This window comes from Trypanosoma theileri (genome assembly GCF_002087225.1).
Source record: "Trypanosoma theileri isolate Edinburgh chromosome Unknown TM35_Tth_4_V1, whole genome shotgun sequence".
NCBI classification, from domain to species: Eukaryota; Euglenozoa; class Kinetoplastea; order Trypanosomatida; family Trypanosomatidae; genus Trypanosoma; species Trypanosoma theileri.
Window position 1 is genome coordinate 427,988 of NW_021639846.1, and position 17,903 is coordinate 445,890.

The 17,903-nt window shown below is 35.1% G+C and overlaps 10 protein-coding genes across 10 annotated transcripts; 8 read left to right on the forward strand and 2 right to left on the reverse strand.

Moving 5' to 3' along the window:
• Window positions 1-69: 69 nt before the first annotated feature.
• TM35_000042840 (uncharacterized protein) lies at window positions 70-1,491 on the reverse strand (the record flags this gene model as incomplete). Its single annotated transcript, XM_029022478.1, has 1 exon — window positions 70-1,491. One exon carries the CDS (start codon window positions 1,489-1,491, stop codon window positions 70-72), a length of 1,422 nt encoding a protein of 473 aa, XP_028886136.1.
• A 247-nt stretch (window positions 1,492-1,738) lies between these two features.
• On the reverse strand, window positions 1,739-4,168 carry TM35_000042850 (uncharacterized protein; the record flags this gene model as incomplete). Its single annotated transcript, XM_029022479.1, has 1 exon — window positions 1,739-4,168. One exon carries the CDS (start codon window positions 4,166-4,168, stop codon window positions 1,739-1,741), a length of 2,430 nt encoding a protein of 809 aa, XP_028886137.1.
• A 1,078-nt stretch (window positions 4,169-5,246) lies between these two features.
• TM35_000042860 (uncharacterized protein) lies at window positions 5,247-6,320 on the forward strand (the record flags this gene model as incomplete). Its single annotated transcript, XM_029022480.1, has 1 exon — window positions 5,247-6,320. The coding sequence occupies one exon, from the start codon at window positions 5,247-5,249 to the stop codon at window positions 6,318-6,320; it is 1,074 nt and encodes a 357-aa protein (XP_028886138.1).
• Window positions 6,321-6,631: 311 nt separating this feature from the next.
• Window positions 6,632-7,069, forward strand: TM35_000042870 (calmodulin; the record flags this gene model as incomplete). Its single annotated transcript, XM_029022481.1, has 1 exon — window positions 6,632-7,069. The coding sequence occupies one exon, from the start codon at window positions 6,632-6,634 to the stop codon at window positions 7,067-7,069; it is 438 nt and encodes a 145-aa protein (XP_028886139.1).
• Window positions 7,070-7,416: 347 nt separating this feature from the next.
• On the forward strand, window positions 7,417-8,751 carry TM35_000042880 (WD40 repeat protein, predicted; the record flags this gene model as incomplete). The annotated part of the gene is made up of 1 exon (XM_029022482.1): window positions 7,417-8,751. The coding sequence occupies one exon, from the start codon at window positions 7,417-7,419 to the stop codon at window positions 8,749-8,751; it is 1,335 nt and encodes a 444-aa protein (XP_028886140.1).
• A 262-nt stretch (window positions 8,752-9,013) lies between these two features.
• On the forward strand, window positions 9,014-10,018 carry TM35_000042890 (putative nucleoside diphosphate kinase; the record flags this gene model as incomplete). The annotated part of the gene is made up of 1 exon (XM_029022483.1): window positions 9,014-10,018. The coding sequence occupies one exon, from the start codon at window positions 9,014-9,016 to the stop codon at window positions 10,016-10,018; it is 1,005 nt and encodes a 334-aa protein (XP_028886141.1).
• A 462-nt stretch (window positions 10,019-10,480) lies between these two features.
• On the forward strand, window positions 10,481-12,190 carry TM35_000042900 (t-complex protein 1, eta subunit; the record flags this gene model as incomplete). The annotated part of the gene is made up of 1 exon (XM_029022484.1): window positions 10,481-12,190. The coding sequence occupies one exon, from the start codon at window positions 10,481-10,483 to the stop codon at window positions 12,188-12,190; it is 1,710 nt and encodes a 569-aa protein (XP_028886142.1).
• Window positions 12,191-12,757: 567 nt separating this feature from the next.
• On the forward strand, window positions 12,758-13,684 carry TM35_000042910 (putative 30S Ribosomal protein S17; the record flags this gene model as incomplete). Its single annotated transcript, XM_029022485.1, has 1 exon — window positions 12,758-13,684. The coding sequence occupies one exon, from the start codon at window positions 12,758-12,760 to the stop codon at window positions 13,682-13,684; it is 927 nt and encodes a 308-aa protein (XP_028886143.1).
• A 362-nt stretch (window positions 13,685-14,046) lies between these two features.
• TM35_000042920 (putative proteasome beta 2 subunit) lies at window positions 14,047-14,817 on the forward strand (the record flags this gene model as incomplete). Its single annotated transcript, XM_029022486.1, has 1 exon — window positions 14,047-14,817. One exon carries the CDS (start codon window positions 14,047-14,049, stop codon window positions 14,815-14,817), a length of 771 nt encoding a protein of 256 aa, XP_028886144.1.
• Window positions 14,818-15,362: 545 nt separating this feature from the next.
• On the forward strand, window positions 15,363-17,672 carry TM35_000042930 (putative Afi1 domain-containing protein; the record flags this gene model as incomplete). Its single annotated transcript, XM_029022487.1, has 1 exon — window positions 15,363-17,672. The coding sequence occupies one exon, from the start codon at window positions 15,363-15,365 to the stop codon at window positions 17,670-17,672; it is 2,310 nt and encodes a 769-aa protein (XP_028886145.1).
• Between the last annotated feature and the right edge of the window lie 231 nt (window positions 17,673-17,903).

Sequence of the window (17,903 nt, forward strand, 5' to 3'; positions counted from 1 at the left end):
AAAAAAAAAAAAAAATCATTCTTTAAAGCAAACAATTTTGACAATAATAATAATAAAAAAGGTCTATTTCTACATGTCTTCTGAAGATCCAATAGTACAATTAAGTGTCTTCTTTAATAAAGTACTATCATACCAATAATATCCTGGACCAGGGGTACCTCCAGCCACATTCTTAAATCTTCCATCATTACCAAAAGTACCATTTGGGGATCGTCCCCCACCGAAAGAGGTTTTATCGGTTTCATACTGTCCTGGTCCTGGAAATGAGGCATTGACATCTGATTTTGTGAAACGAGGTGCAGTTCCCAAATATGCTTTGCTCGTACATGTTGGCTTAGTCCACTCGTATTTTACATCATATACGCGATCTGGTGAAATATTTGAAGGACTCCTTGGTGTAGTATCAAATATTTCATCTCGTAACCGTACAGGGTGAATTCGACGAGGTACACGTACCACATTACGACGAGGTTCATATATTTCACTTATCTCAGCAGATTTCGAAAAAGGAAAACGTGGAGAACTAGAACGAAAGGGAATAGTAGATAACATGTATTTCTTATGTTTGGCAGGTTTTTCTCCTTCGTAAATTCCTGGACCAAGATTAGATCCTGAAGATTGTGTGTCACGATCTGTTCCTGAAAGAAAGGAAGAGGTTCCTTTTCCTTTAAACATCATATGTGGTCGTCGTGGTGCAATTTCTCCAGTATAAGCACCAGGACCAGGACCTCCATCATGTGAAAGGGGTGCATAACGATTTGCTGAAGAACCAAAAGCAGAAAAAATTTCGGGATTAATAGCTCGATATTGTGGCAAAGATTGAAAAGAAGATTGCAAATCATAAGCACCTGGTCCAGGTGTTATACTTTTATTTCCAATTGTTGATCGAACAGTTTTAGTAGCAAAACAAGAAGTTGGTTTTTTACTATATAGTGTTCCAGTTGAAGAAGGAATATCATAATGACCAGGACCTGGTATATCGTTAAAACGAGGAGAATCACGTGCACTGTAGCCTGTAAACTTTGCAACTCGTGGATTTGCACGTTTAGCAGCATTATAGTTTGGATTATATGAACCTGGACCTGTATTACTTACTTCAGCTGGACCATTAAGACTTGATAATCCAAGAGTATGAGATCGACCAACAGTACCCCAACGATTTCCATCATGTGAGTATGTTCCTGGTCCAGGAACATCATCAGCTTTAGGACCAAAAAACCTATCCACTGCAGAACAAAAAGGAACAACTGTAACATCTCCTTTTCTTCGATTTTCTGTAACAACATTATAAGTCCCTGCCCCTGGTGTCACAACGGATTGAGACGAAAAAAACCTATTACCGGTTGATCCAAAAGGTGCCATTCCATGATTTGATATTGGAGACTTCTCACTTATATCATAAGATCCTGGACCAACACCAGGCCCCGTTGCACCAGCAGTATGAAGGCCTGGAAGTTTAGCACGAAAAAGGGGTAATTCCTCCTCGATCATACTTTTTTCTCTCTTCTGACACAGACTACAAATAATATGCATACATATATGATAATATTTGAAAAAGAAAAAAAAAAAAGAATAAAGAAAAGAAAATAAAATAAAAAAAGATATATTCATACAATTGTTACAGGTTAAACTCAGTCTTTAAACAATAAAAAAAAAAAATAATTATTATTATCAAAATAACTTATCAACAGAAAAAAAAAAAAAAACTAAATCTGCAGATCTTTATTTTCTTTTCCTTTTACATGCTATAAATAAAAACTACAAGTAGGGCAATAAAGAAAAATATCGCCCATGTAGCATAAGCTGCAAGGAAACGAGAACTTCTTTTTTTAAATGGACGCGATGAACAATCTGAACAAAACATATCTTTAGAAGAAGGTGAAGAATAAACAACATTATTCGACTGAAAAAGTGAAAAACATTCCTGACAAAAAGGATTATTTCCACATTGAATATTTTCTACACGAATTAATTCTTCTCCATTTTTACCATGAGGATTAGAACGACAACAAACTCCATAAACTTCTTCACATAATAAGCATTCCCATACGGCAGATTGTCGAGGATGATTTATACAACCATACTTACTTGAAGAAAGTAACCACATATTGTGACCTCTACTACAAGTTGGTATCCAAGCAGAGTAATAGACTTCAAGTATTTTTTCAATAAATGAATCTATAAACCTTGTTAAGGAAAGTAAAAAAGGAAATTCATTACTATAACTTAATTCCATAACAGGGTTATGACCACCTGGAAAAACATTATTTTCTGTAGCAAACTTAAGACCCAATGGACCAGTAAAACCACAAGAACGTTGAATCCCCTTAAAATATAATTCTTTTTCTGTTTTTGTATTATGTTCTACTTTTTTCGTAACCAAGGAAGATTCAAGTTGGCTATTTACACTTGGTCGATGAGTGGTTGCACGAATATCACGTAGTTTTTGAACTACAGAAGATAAACCATTAAAAGCCTTTTCAAGAAATTCTAAAGAATCTTCCAAGTGAGCGATTATTAAAGTATCTAAATTACCCAATTTTAATCGTGATTCTATAGCTAAGTATACTTCTGCAGCAAAATCAAGAGTTTTATCACCAAATAATCTAAGGACATGAACTGATCCATCTTCATTAGTCCAATTTAAAGTAAAATACTGGGTAATCGCATCTATTAAATTAGATCGAGAATTAATTTCATAATTGCTAATCTCACTAAAAACTGCCTGTAAAGATGGCATTGAAAAGACTTCAATACATTTTGACCACATAGCTGCACCCACAACATCAATAAAAGCCAAAAAATTACCTTTTAAAACCATAGAAAAAACATCAATTAACAAAAAACTATACACTTCATAATGATGAATAACGTACGTTTTACTAATTTCTTTCATATTTTCAATTGGTTTTATCATTGTATACCAAAGTTCAAGAGTATTATTATAGTGCTCTCTTTTGCATTCTCCAAAACTATCCAAAGAAATTAATGATTGTCGTAATGCAATCAAAGTATTACGGTAAAAATAAAGATCTAGAGAAAGAATATCCCATGAAGCTAAAGCTATAGAATCGTTGAAAAAGTCTTTACGAACTATAAGAGAATATGCTGAATCATTTGCAAATAAATTTTCTTGTCCCATTCGAGTAAGGGCAAGAAAACATTCTGTTAAAAAAGGGATTAAACGAAAAACAAGTGCTGCAGTAACCACATCTTTACAAGGAATTCGATAAATTTCAAGTCCTGGGTGACGGACATTTCTCATCCATAAAAGACTTGGTGCAGATAAAAGTAATGCAGCAGTAACATCAGATGTAAACCATTGAACTTCTTCCAATGATCGATTTAATCCAGTACGTTTTATAAATGAGGTAGATATAAAATATTGTATATAGGCAGTTAAAAGACGATGATAAAAAGGAAGTTCTACAGAATAAGAATTCCATAAACTATTTTTAACATAGTTTAATAATGCCCCAATTTTTTTACCCAAAGTATCTAAATTAGGATTTCGAACCATTCTAACACCATATCTTTCAGCTCTACGAACAACATAAAGAAGCATTCGTAAAACAAAATAAGGAAGTGGATAACATGGAAGAGATGTTAATACTTCTCTACTATCAGAATCAGGTCGTGTTACAAGAGGAGGACTCCAAAATGGTATAAGAAACATAGAAGGACAACGAGCACGAGAAAGAGAATACCAATTTGTAGTAGCAGTTTCTCCAATAAGTTCATATGATGATGTATACAACGTTGATAGAGGCATAAAAAATTTATAAGATTGAGTATTAACATCAGATTCTTGAACAACATCTCCTTTCGAAGAACTCTTTAACCGTGTTGAAAAATCTTTTGCAGGCACAGATACTGCTTCTAATAAATGACATAACCGTCCACCAGGAGCTACAAGACGAAAAATTGATGAAGCTATTTTACCATTTGGTTTTGCATTTGCTATATCCATCCAAGATAATTCTTCTTCTTTCTCTGATGGTCGTTTACTGTTAAAATCTCCAAACAACAAATCACACAAATTAAGAAACCCACCCTTTTCAAATAAGACATCCAAAACAACTTTAGCTTCATAGCTATGAGGTTGTAGTGGGAAATCAACACGGTTCAAAAAGGTTTCTAATGAGGCTATTTTCTTTTCTATCCCCATTCTGAGATTAAGCCACTTTTTTTTTTTTCTTCCCTTAAAACACCTAGGTATGGACAACTATCAAGAAAGATTTAAGAAAAAAAATAAAATAAAAATAAAAAGCAAATAAAAAAAAAAATAACAAAAAAAAAAAGAAAAGACCCGTAGAAAGAAGACAAAAACCAATATATATATACATCAAATAATAATAATAATAATAATAATAATAATAATAATAATAATAATAATAATAATAATAATAATAACGACGTCCACCACCGAGAAACTTTTCCAAACCACCCGCCCGGCACACGAACCACAAAAAAAGAAAAATATACAAACCCACGAGAAAACACGCGGAGACCCGCCGCAAAAAACGAACGGCGGAGAGAGAGAGAGAGAGAGAGAAGCGGCCCCACACCCCCAACAAAGAAAACGGCGGGCGACCGGCGCCACAGTCAACCAGCCGCCCGTTGACGAGGGAAGGAGGGGGTTTGGAGGACGCCGCCCCCACCTCCCCGGCACTGCAAGTTAACTCGGGCGTCGCGGCGCGGCGGGCGGCTTTTACTTTTGGTGCTTAGGGGGCGGGGCGAAGGAGCAAATTTGCGTCTGTCTCCCTCTCCGGCCTTCTGGCGGCGGACGGCGGCGGGATATGTCTTTTTTTTTTAATTTGGTCACTTCTTTCTTTTCTGGTGCGGCGCTGGCGTTAATCCGTTGCAGATCTCCGTTCGCCAAATGTTGCCGGCCGTTTCGGGCTAGTTTCCTGGTCAATTTCTTTTTTTATTGTGATGGGGTTGTGATTGTTTTTTGGTTTCGCTATTCTTGTGGTCGTGGGTGTCGTTTGGGTTTGGTTTGAAAAAAGAAAAAAAAAAAAAAAAAGAAACACCAGAAATTATATTTAGTGGTTATTGTTATTGTTTTTTATTTATTTTTTCTTATTTTAGTTATTCTATCTTTTTCTAGTTGTGGTTGCCTATCTTTCCTTTTTTGTTATAAATATATTTTTATTTGTTTTCTCTTTTTTTCTTTCTTTTAAAAGTCCAAAGGGGCAGGTTCATAGATCTTTATTTTTTTTTATTTATCCCTATTTTTCTGAACGATGGCGGCCAGGAGTGTTGCCTTTCAGGCTGACATCCTGGAGTGGCTCGTGGGAAATAAAAAACCATTACGTGTTCTGCGTAAAGAAAGATATGCGTTGGAAAAAGGATTTATTGCCTATTTTAATGATTTCCGCGATATGATGAGAGAAATCCGAGGAAAAGAATCTAAAGAAACACAGGTTGTTAAAGAAAAAAAAGATGATTCTGCAGGATCCCAATCTCTAAGTCAATTCTATGAATCTGAAGAACTAGCAAAACGAATGAAGTGGAAACGCGTAACATGGGATGATGATGCTGATTATACCAGTTTTTCAAGACGCATTCTAGATAATGATAACTTATTAAAAAATGTTTCCGCATTTTCTTTTTTGTCTATTCATGTAACAAAGGATCCTTCTTCAACAGAAGTTATGAATTTTCCATCGCGTGAAAAAAATGTGGAATTGGGAACTCTTACGAATTGGGTACTTCAAGAACGTGATCCTATTATTGTTGAAAAATATAAATCTTCTAGGACAAAAGCAGTTGGTGGTGCTTTTACAGTTGATTGGACAGCTGGGGTAGTAAAGATAATGGATTCTGCTTCAATTCAGGAAATTCTTACGTTTTTACATACAGTGGCACCCCGATTACAAGCTCTTCAGGTTCGTATGGAAGAACAACAAACGAAATTAGTTGAAGATGTTCAAAATGTTAAAATTCGTGTTGGAGCAGAAGTTAAATTTAATGATCATGATACTACTTTTTGGGATGATCCAAAACGTAAATCAACTCCTGATTATGTGTCACCAGATGATGTTCAACAATTCTTACAAAGTATGTTAAAGTCTGCTTTTCTATATCGATGGTTCCTTAAGGGACATGGTTTACGCATTTTACCTCCAGGTAGACCTTATTTTGTTGATATGGAAAAGAAAGAGGTACAAATTCCAGCAAACTTTGCTGATTATAACTGGTTTGGTGCACACCAACGCTTTGAAAGTATTGAACGGTTTTTCTCAACTATGAGATCGTTGTGGTGGATGTGGTTTTCACTAGCGATGATTATTGTTGGGGATGTCGAGCTATTGTAATGCTTGACCTTAAAAAGGTATCAGAAAGAATAATCTTCACATCTGAAGTTTAAATGAAAAGGAAGAAATCCCTTTGTTTCTTGTTTTCTGTATTACAAACAATTCAAAACATAGTTTTGTGGGGGTATTTTTATTCATTTTTCTTGTTTTTGGAATATATGTATTGTTTTGCAGATAATTACTTTTATGTTTGTTTTTCTTTTTCTTTTTCTTTATTTTTCTTTTTTATGTATGTTATTGTTTTTTTTTTATTTTAGAAGTTTTAAAAAAAAAAAAAAATATAATCTAATAGCTCTTCTTGAAAGCAAATAATGTCTCGCGCTGCACTAATGAAAGAGGCCTTTGAGCTTCTTCAAAAGGATGGGAAGATACCAAAAGCTTCTGTTCCGACCGCATTGCGGGCTGCTGGATTGAATCCCAGCGAAGAAAGAATAAAAGAAATCATGACAACTGTAACCGATTTGGATATGGCATCTTATGAAGCCCTTGTTGCAAAACATGAAGATAAGACGGATACGGTGGAAGCAGTAAAAGAGGCCTTTCGAGTGTTTGATAAGGATCTTGATGGAACAGTTTCTGTTGCGGAGTTTCGTCATATTATGACTACAATGGGAGAGAAATATACTGAAGAAGAGTTCCGTGATCTTATTCAGGGATTTGATGATAATGGAGTTATTCATTACGAAAAATTTGTGGCAAAAATGCTTGCCCCTTTTACAGATCACGGAAATCCGGAAGATATGATCTGATAGTATGTATTGTAATTCGCTTTCCTCTTTTTTTTTTCCTCAAGTTTTTTTTTTTTTCTTTTACCTTTATTGTCTGTAAAAAAAAAGAAGAAAAACGATATATTCTCTATATTACTATTATTATGTTTTTTCTTTTTCTTTTTCAAAAGTGGATGACATCTGGTTTAAAAAAATCTTATTATTCTGAAAGTGATTATTTTTCTTCCCTTTTTTTTCTGTTATACAACAATAATAATTATAATAATATGTTAATAATAATAATTATTATAATAATATATTACATTTTATGTTATATTATATAAAATAATATAACATATTCATTCAAAGATAGGTTTAAGTTTGACAGAATGGTAAAGGTAAATACCATTAGTAGATCCGAATTGGAATGGACAAAAGACCGAAATGGAGAAGTTCCTCGGGTAAATCGAAACTTTGATACTAAATATAATCCAATGGCAAAACAAGTGGAATTTACTCGTGCTATTCGTGCTGCAAAACTTGATCGTATGTTTGCTAAACCATTTCTTGGAGCTCTTTCAGGACATCAGGACACTATTCAATCAATAGCTGTAGATTATACTAGTTTATCTACAGTAATCAGTGGTGCAATTGACGGAGGAATGATAGTTTGGGATGTTTTTACAAAGCGTCCAAAAAGAATTATTGATGCACATCGTCATTCCATTGATGGGATTACTGTATCACCTGATGGTGTTGCCTGTTTTAGTGCTTCTCGCGATAAAGTAATTAAAATGTGGGATTTGGATTTTTCATCTGGAGAAAATAATATTGAACCTTTAACTGAATATCTTGGTGAATTTCCTTTTTCTTCAATTGATCATCATTTTCAAAAACCACTTTTTGTAACATCTTCTGATGTTATTCATCTTTGGGATGTTAACAGAACTCAACCTCTTCAACGTTTTTCATGGGGTGATGATACAATTTCATGCTGCCGTTTTAATAAAGTTGAAACTAATTTGGTCGCATGTTGTATGTCAGATCGTGGTGTATTTGTATATGATACAAGAAGTCAAGCAGCTCATTCTAAAGTTATTTTAGAAATGTGTTGTACAAGTCTTTCATGGAATCCAATGGACCCTAATACTTTTGTTACTGGAAGTGATGATCGAAACTGCTATTTATTTGATATGCGTCTTCTAGGAAGACCAAAAAGTGTTTTTCAAGGACATATAAATGGTATAACTTCTGTTGATTTTTCTCCTACTGGAAAAATGTTTGTCGCAGGATCACTTGATTCTACTATTCGAATGTGGGATATTCATCAAACTACGAAATCTAATTCAATTGAAATGTATCACACAAAACGTATGGCTAAAGTTTTTTCTGTTAAATGGTCTCCTGATAATAATTATATTTATAGTGGAAGTGAGGATGCTATTCTTCGAGTTTGGAAATCAGATGCAAGTAAACCCATTCGTCCTTTACGTGGTCCTGAAAAGAATAGCTTTAATTATATGCGTTCTTTAAAAGATAAATACTCTGGTTTTGTGGAGGTTAAGAGAATTGTTAACCAACGTAATACACCTAAAGCAATCAGTAGAGTTCAACGAAGAAGCAAAAAAGCAGAAAAACGAGAAGTTATTAAGGAGGCATCTCGTAGGAAGAGTGACGATATTAAACCCCTTGCTAAACGTAAGGTTTACCAATCTCTTAAGTAAACAAAAGAAAAAGAGTAATTGTGTGTTTCTTTTTAGTATTTCTCGATTAAGGAAAAAAGAAAATATTATATATAGTTACATGAATAAAACTTTCATTAGTTTTTTTTTTTTCACTTCTGTAATTATTTTGCTATTGAATTTCTTAATTAAAATTATTTGCTCTTGAGATATGAATGTGGTTTTCTATGTATATATTTCTTTTTTTTTTGCTTTAATGGATTTAAATTAAAATATTATTTAGTTATAATAGGTTTACGAGATAATGACAACTCTTTCTCGTTATGCTTTTAAGGTAGATTACTATGATCCCCAAGCGAATCTTACCCGTCAATATCTTCTTCTTTACTATACAGAAGATGGTACAGTTGAAATGCATGATTTAAAGACCAAACGGGTATTTCTAAAGAGGTGTGCATACAGTTCTTTAACAGTTAATGAACTGTTTATTGGAGCCACCGTAAGTATTTTTTCACGATCTTTGAAACTTGTTGACTATGGAGATGAAATGACACGACGTCATTTTTCAACAGCTATGGGTGAGCTCATTTTGATAATAACTGAAAATGGTCTTCCTAATGCTGGGAACATAATAGACAAAATGATTGCAAAAGAGTTAAGAATATCAAATGTTAGACTTGTGGAATTTCCTGAAAAAATATCTTCTCAATTTGGTATTTCAAAACGATGTATTATTTTACAAGTTAAAGGATCAGATGCTTTGGAAAAAGCAAAAATTTTAAATGAAATGTTTTCAGATACAACTGCAGTTATATCAGATCCCACAGATGTTAGCACTATTTCTAGTGTGGCTTTCGCTCCTGGTAAAACTACTGCAGTAATGAAAAATTCTTCAATTTGTGTTATTAAACCTCATGCCATCACAAGTGGTTATCAGGGAGCTATTTTACAACGTCTTATTGATGAAGGATTTTATATCAGTGCTTTGGGTATGTATTCGTTATCTCTAGCAGATGCGGAAGATTTTCTTGAAGTGTACAATGGTGTTGTACCAGAGTATCAAAGACTTGTAGAACAAATGTCCAGTGGACCTTGTTGGGTTGTAGAAGTTTGTGCTGAAAATGCAGTTTCAGCTCTTCGAGCCGTATGTGGTCCACATGATCCTGAAGTGTGTCATGTACTTTTTCCTCACACAATTCGGTCAAAATATGGTGTTGACCGTGCCCGAAATGCGGTGCATTGTACGGATTTAGAAGAAGATGCACCATTGGAATCTGAGTTTTTCTTTTCTCTTCTGCAGAATCTTTAATACTTAAATAGACTCCATAGATGATGCTGTATGAACTGAGAAATACTCTTTCCTCTTTTGTTTTGTTTTTCTTTTTTCTGGTGAGATATGTAATGAACTTTGTGTTGTTTTTTCTTTCTCCTATGTAATTTGCCTCAGTGTGTGTGTGTGTGTCATGTGACATTTAGTTCAAAACAATGCATCATGATTTTATTATTATTATTATTATTATTATTATTATTATTATTATTATTCTGTATTGGTTAGACAGAGTTAATCGTGTGTATGTTTTTATTTTTATTTTTTATTTAATGTGATTATACTAGGAAACAGTAATAATATTTTTCTTTATATCCCTTTGTTTTTTCTTTTTTTTTTTTATCTTTTGTGGTTATTTTTCTTCTAGAAAGAGAAAATAAAACGCAAAGAAAAGGAAAAACAAGAGTATAACAGGAAGGATACGACAAGCATACATTTTACAGAATGATTCAGCCTCAACTTATTTTACTTCGGGAAGGAACTGATACCTCTCAGGGAAAGCCTCAGTTGATCAGCAACATTAATGCTTGTATGAATGTTGTGGATACTGTGAAAACTACACTTGGTCCTTGTGGAATGGACAAACTGATCCATAATGGACGAGATGTTAATATCTCTAATGATGGTGCGACTATTATGAATCTTTTGGAAATTGTCCACCCTGCAGCTAAAAGTCTTGTGGATATTGCTATGTCTCAAGATCATGAAGTTGGTGATGGAACCACTTCAGTGGTCGTTTTAGCAGGAGAACTACTGAAGGAAGCAAAATCTTGTGTTGAGGATGGTATAGCCCCACAGGTTATAATTAAAGCTTTTCGTACTGCCTTGTCAGTTGTGATGAAGTCTTTGGGAGAATTATGTGTTCCATTTGATCCTAATTCTGAAGAGGGCCATAAAAACCTTATTCGATGCGCAGAAACTGCCTTGAATTCTAAACTTCTTAACACAGAATGTTTGTTCTTTGCAAAAATGGCTACCGATGCTGTTTTGGCACTTGACAGCGACTTTAATCTTGATATGATTGGTATCAAGAAGGTTCCTGGTGGAAGTATGCGTGAAAGTATTCTTGTCGATGGTGTGGCGTTCAAAAAGACATTCTCCTATGCTGGTTTTGAACAGCAACGCAAGAAGTTTGAAAATCCAAAGGTACTGTTGTTAAATGTTGAACTAGAACTTAAGGCAGAAAAGGATAACGCTGAGGTGCGTGTAAAGGACCCTAAACAGTACCAGTCTATTGTGGATGCGGAGTGGAAAATTATTTTTGATAAAATGGACAAATGCGTTAGCACAGGTGCAAAGATTGTCCTTTCTCGACTTCCCATTGGTGACCTAGCTACACAGTACTTTGCTGACCGTGACATTTTCTGTGCTGGTCGCGTCAGTGCAGATGATATGGCTCGTGTGGCGATGGCAACAGGTGGTGCTGTTCAATCTACTGTAAACAATATTCCTGAAGAAGCATTGGGAACTTGCGCACTTTTTGAAGAACGTCAAGTTGGAACAGAGCGTTACAACTTTTTTACTGGATGCAAGAGCGCCAAAACGGCTACTATTATTCTTCGAGGTGGTGCCCAGCAGTTTATTGATGAAGCGGATCGTTCTCTTCATGATGCTATTTGTATTGTGAAACGTGCCTACAAGACAGGATCTGTTGTCGGTGGAGGTGGTGCTGTGGAGATGGAACTCAGCAGAATTCTTCGAGAGTACTCTCGTACTATTCGTGGAAAAGAACAAATGGTCATTGGTGGCTTTGCTCGGGCTTTGGAAATTATTCCGCGTCAACTGGCTGAGAATGCTGGACACGACAGTACTGATACTCTTAATAAACTCCGACAAAAGCATCACATTGCTGCTGGAGGCAATGGGAAATGGTATGGTGTGGATATCATCAATGGTGGTGTTTGTGATACATTTGAACGCTTTGTTTGGGAACCTACACTAGTGAAGCGAAATGCCATTCAGAGTGCCACAGAAGCAGCTTGTCTTATCCTTTCTATTGATGAGACTGTAACTAACCCAGAGTCTGAAGCTGGAAAGAAGCAAGCAGCTGCTGGACGTGGTGGTGGTGCTATGCCAATCAGTAAGGCTGGAATGGGTGGTATGTTTAAAGGTGCTCCCGGAGTAACAAGAATGAAGGGTCGTGCCGGACGATGACAGTGTGCTTGCTGCATTAGTCAACGTTTAGAATAAATTAATAAGAAGAACAACGAAACAAAAAAAAAAAAGAAAGAAAAAGTGATACCCTTAATTCTCTTCTAATGAAACCTGATGCGTTGCACATTTTATTTGTACGTATGTATACATATATGTATACAAATATAAATATAAGTGTACGTGTCTTACTTTTCATTTGTTTGGGTAGTATGGATATAGACCATGTGTGGAATTTTTTTTTTCTATTCTATTCTATTTTATTTTATTTTTTTATTTTTATTTTTGAGATGCAAATTTTTCTTCTTTGCTTTTTTTTTTTTTTTTCTTTTCTTTTATTAATATTTTATGTAGTGCAGAAGGAAAGCCACGCTCATAAACATTCTGTGTGTTTGTGTGTGGCTTTTTGAATAATTTTTTTTTTCTTTTCTTTTTAGAAAGACCCAAAAGAAAAAAAAAAGAACAAAAACCAACAATATACATTGCTTATTTTGAGATTATTCCAATAATAATACCATTTTCTATTATTACTATTGTTATTGTCTCTTCACTTTCTTTGGTGCTGAATTTATGTTACGTCGTTCCCTTGTAACACTTCCTTGGTGGAATTTTCAGACAGAACATCGTCAGCGATGTGTACTAATGTACGGTGGGGCCCGCACACTTAATACACATAACGCAAACCATCGAGTATTTATAAAAAAATACAAACGCAATGCTTTTCCAAATCGAACACGTCATCATTGGGCTGTTTCTATGACTGGTGTGCTTAGCCAACGACCACGACGTATGCCATGGCCCTATGATCTTACATCGCTTATATTTAATCAACCTCGACAGGGCTCTGATAAGATTGGGTATGTAGTAGGTACAAGTATGTTAAAAACGGCTATTGTAGCCACTAATCATTTGGTTTATTATCCTAAATTTAACCAAAGGGTTGCACGAACCAGTCGTTTTTTTGCTCACGATGAGGATTTAGCTTGTGTAGAGGGAGACCTGGTACATATTAAACAATGTAGGAAAATATCCAAGTATAAGCATTACTATGTTTTCAGTATTTTAGAACCAAATATTGAAGGTCGTGAACGTTTAAAGTTAGGATTAAAGGCAGTTCCGCCACCACTTTTTGGATATCCTGTTTCCCGTCGTATTGTGAAATTAAATTTGACAAATACAGAAGGAACAAAGGAAAAACTTGCTGCAGTAATTCAAGAACATGTGCAGGATGCCTACAGATTTGCTGGACCGACACCAGATCAACCACGCAATCGTTTAACAGATTCTGCTACCTTTGATGATGCTAATAATATGATTGCACCAAATGCTCCAGCAACACTTGCATTGGATGGTGAGGATAACCAGCCACTTTTAGGGGACAAGGAAGAGTATACAGAAGTTGAACAAGACATGAGAAACAAGAAGGGTGATGACTACTGGATGAATCTGCAACCCAAGGAAAAGTATGATTTCAAGAGTTTCAAGAAATCTCCCTAGTACCTTTTAATATTATTTTCTACTACATGATTCTTCTGTTACTAAATCGTATGCAAAAAAAAAAAAAAACGATTTCTCTATTTAAACCATCCCGTATATTATTCAATAAGTATATATATATGAGTTCTTTGGTGAACCATTTACTTAATGGAGAAGAGGGATATTGAAAAAATCAAAAAAAAAGACTTATTTTTTCCCCTATTGCTTCTTTTTTTTTCTTTTTTACTTTGCTTTAGAGCCTTACACAGAATAAGGAGAGCAAAACAGCGAAAAAAAAAAACAAAACAAAACAAAACAAAACTGAACAATAAGATCAACAACAACCAGCAAACAAAGAGAAAAGAAACAAAAAAATCATTTCCATGCCAGGATTTTCCTTTGCGAACGTCCAACGAAACCTCAACCTTCAGAAGCAGGGTTTACAACTTCCCAAAACCCTCAAGACCGGTACCACTATTGTGGGTGTTGTTTACAAGGATGGTGTAGTTCTGGGTGCTGACACCCGAGCTACGGAGGGTAGTATTGTGGCAGATAAACAGTGCAAGAAGATTCACTACATGGCACCCAATATTATGTGTTGTGGTGCTGGCACAGCAGCCGATACAGAGGCTGTTACGAATATGACCTCTGCCAATCTTACCCTTCACCGCCTCGAAACTGGACGACAAACACGTGTGCATGAGGCACTCACAATGTTAAAGCGACACTTATACCGTTATCAAGGTTATGTGAGTGCTGCATTGGTCCTTGGTGGAGTAGATGTGGATGGGCCGTTTTTGGCTACTGTTGCCCCACACGGTAGCACCGATCGGCTTCCGTTTGTAACCATGGGAAGCGGTAGCATTGCTGCTATGGCGGCACTGGAGACTGGATATAAGGAGAACATGACACTTGAGGAGGCTAAAGAACTTGTTGCATCAGCCATCCGAAAAGGTATCTTTAATGATCCTTACAGTGGAACACAAGTGGATCTCTGTGTTATTACGAAAAATAAAACGGAGATGTTAATTGGGTATGATAAACCAAATGAGCGCAAATACCCAAAACAAGAGATCAGTTTGCCTCCAGGGACGACACCAATTCTTAGAGAGGAGATACGACAGTTGGTGACCATTACAGATGTGGAGGGATAGACTTGAATGGAAGTGTAAGTAGGAGAAAAAAAAAAAAAAAAGAAAATTGGCTCAGAAACAGGAAAAAAAGAAGGAAAGAAAAAGGAAAAGAAAAACAAATTATTTTCTCCCTGGAATACGTGCGAATGACTGATACTGGGTCAACTGTGAACGAAATGAAAGAGTATGCTGATAGGAAAAGAAATGAAGACCTTTTTTTTTCTCTGCTAGGGGAATTGTGACCAAATTGTCACATCCACTAAAGTGATACACGGGTGGCAGTTCTGTCATCCAGTTCGGCAATGTTGAAAGTTCTTTTTTTTTTTGATTCTTGTTTCATCCCATCGCTTCCTTTTTTTTTTTTTTAATTTCTTGTATTTATTGTGTTTATCTTCTTTCCCCTTAATTGCAATAATGCACAGGTCGTAAGTTTTTTCTTCTTTTTTTTTTGTTTGTTTCTTACTCTCCCGTAGGTCAAGAGAAAAAAATAAAATAAAGGGACCTCCCATTATAACCCCACCCCACCCCTTCTTAGAAGGGAGTTTAATTATTCTCATAATAAGCTTATGCCTATCGTAGATGCAATAAGTTGTGACTTGTGTGGTGCACTCGTAGCTCTGAATAAAGGAAAAAGAGTTGGGTCAGATACTTATCGATGTTCTAGTTGTTTGGGTTCTAATAACAATCTTAATTTAACATCTTTCCCAACACTTAACGCGGTCTCCCCATTGACCCCTAAATGGATTGAAGCGATTGGTGTGGTATCTTTTAATTTGGAACTTGGTCAGACACTTACCCATTTGTATCCACCGTTGCCTTTTTCATTACAGCAGGAGACTGATTTAGCATTTTTGTCTTTTCCTGATACCAACAGTACGAGACAAGGAAAATATTTACATCATTTCGTATTTCCAGTAGATAAAAATAAATGTGATAAAACCCGAGTAGAAGTTTCTAGAGTTTCATCTGAATCTTCTAGTTCTACTGGAGCAAAAGTGTTGGGTCGTTCATCCGTCTCTAAATTGGAGGTATATCATGAAGAATATTTTTGTTCGTCATTTTATCGTCAACGAAAAGATCCTAATAATTTACGTGGGGTTCAACAAAAAGCTATTGTTTTACTTTCTCTTTACCCATTTCCTCGCATATTTGAGTCCATGCTTGATATTATTTGTAACGAAGTGTTAGATTCTGATAATACAGAGAAAATGTTAGGTTCCGCGTACGATGATATATCTTCTTGGCCATTTCCACTTCCGACGAAACGATATAAAGGATTACATCTTTTAGGGAAACCATTAGGAGAATTTTCTACACCTTATTATACAAGTCTCCTTTGTGGTCCTCGCTGGCGTGATGATGAATTAAGTCGTGAATCAAAGTGGTGTACTACTAGAAGGAAGTTACTTGAATCCTTGGAACGTACACACCGTGATGTTCAAGTTATTCAGCGATGTCTAGATGATTGTATTCTTGGTTCTAACCCAATTGAGGGTCTGGAATATTATATTAAGGAAAATCTTAAACTTTCGTTAAATGTTGCTTCATGGAAGTCATGTGATTTTCTAACAGTAAATGAAATGGTTCGTATGCGTAGTTATGAGAGTTGTATCAGTAAGAAAAAAATTGATATATTTAATTTTAATGAACTAGATGATAGCATTAATTGTGATGTTTCTGAAATAGCTCGTCATTTTCGTCACATTCATTATGTTTCGCATGATATTGCTGCTATTCAAAATGCTGAACTTGATTATTGTAGAAAGCTTGCAGAATATCTTTTGCATAATAGTAAAGATTCTGCAGAGATGCTTGATGATAGTAAGTCTGTTAATATTTTTTCAGAATTTGATATTCATGCAACTTTGTTTCCACATTTAAACCGATTATGGAAAATTTGGGAACTCCTAATTACAGGTGAACCTCTTTGTGTTGTGGGAAGTTCTGTAGGTCACGTCTCGGCAGCTTGTTTATGCCTTTGCTCTCTTTTAGCACCTCTTTCTTTTACAGGTGTTCTTCGTCCATATGTTACTATTAATAATTCTGAGATTGACTGTTTGACACCAAATGAAGCCTGTCATTTACCAGTACTCATTGGGGCTACCAATCCATTCTTTGTTCGTCATTGGATGGAATGGCCTCATTTTCTTGTTCTTGGTACCCCAGGAGATGTGGAACTACAAACACACAAAACATTACCAAAATCAACTCCTAAACGAGAGAAACTTCAATTTGATATGAAAACGAATATGTTTACATCTAAACATTTTTTAATAAAATCGGAAAAACACGTTTGGGACGGTATTACAGCGGAACCTTTTTCAATAAATTTTTTTGTTTCACCTTCTTTAAAAACTATTGTAAATAAAGTTGGAGAACCGGCTAATTATAGCAAGGAAATCCGTCAAACTTTTTTAAAACTAACAAAACAGTTTTTGTATCCCTTGGACCGTGTAGTGGAGATTAAATTTATAGAAGGACTTCCTTCTGTATTTTATAGTGACAATATTCTCCCTAAAAGTCTCATATTTGCTGCGTTAGAGCAAACCTCTAATGAAGATTTACCCTTATATATGTTTAAACAACGTATTGATATGTTTGAGGTGTATCGAAAATTTATGGAAACAGCAACGTACAGATGTTGGCTTAAGGAAAAAATATTTTCCTTAAAGCGTGCTGTGGTGATACAGTCAAATTCATTGGAGAGCTTGCTTCTTGTAGAGCCTGACCCAAGTCGACGTTATGAGGTTATAATGAGTTTGCAGTATATGTTAGACTGTGAGTTAAGGAAACCATTGATGGATGTCGTACTTGTGCAAAAATTGTTGGAATTGACTTCATATTTTAAGTCTCTTCGTGCTATCTTGTCAAGATGAGTTTACTAAAAGTATATTAAGGGTTTATGTGCTATATATATATATATATATATATATATATATTTCCCCTCCCCTTATTTTGACTTTTTTATATATTATTTATTTCTAGTTTATTATTATTTTTTTTTTTTTATGTAACTATTTCTTTTGATTCTATCTTCGTTTCTGTTGAGTCCTTGTTGACTTGTGGCTTATATATATATATATATATATATATATATATATATATAT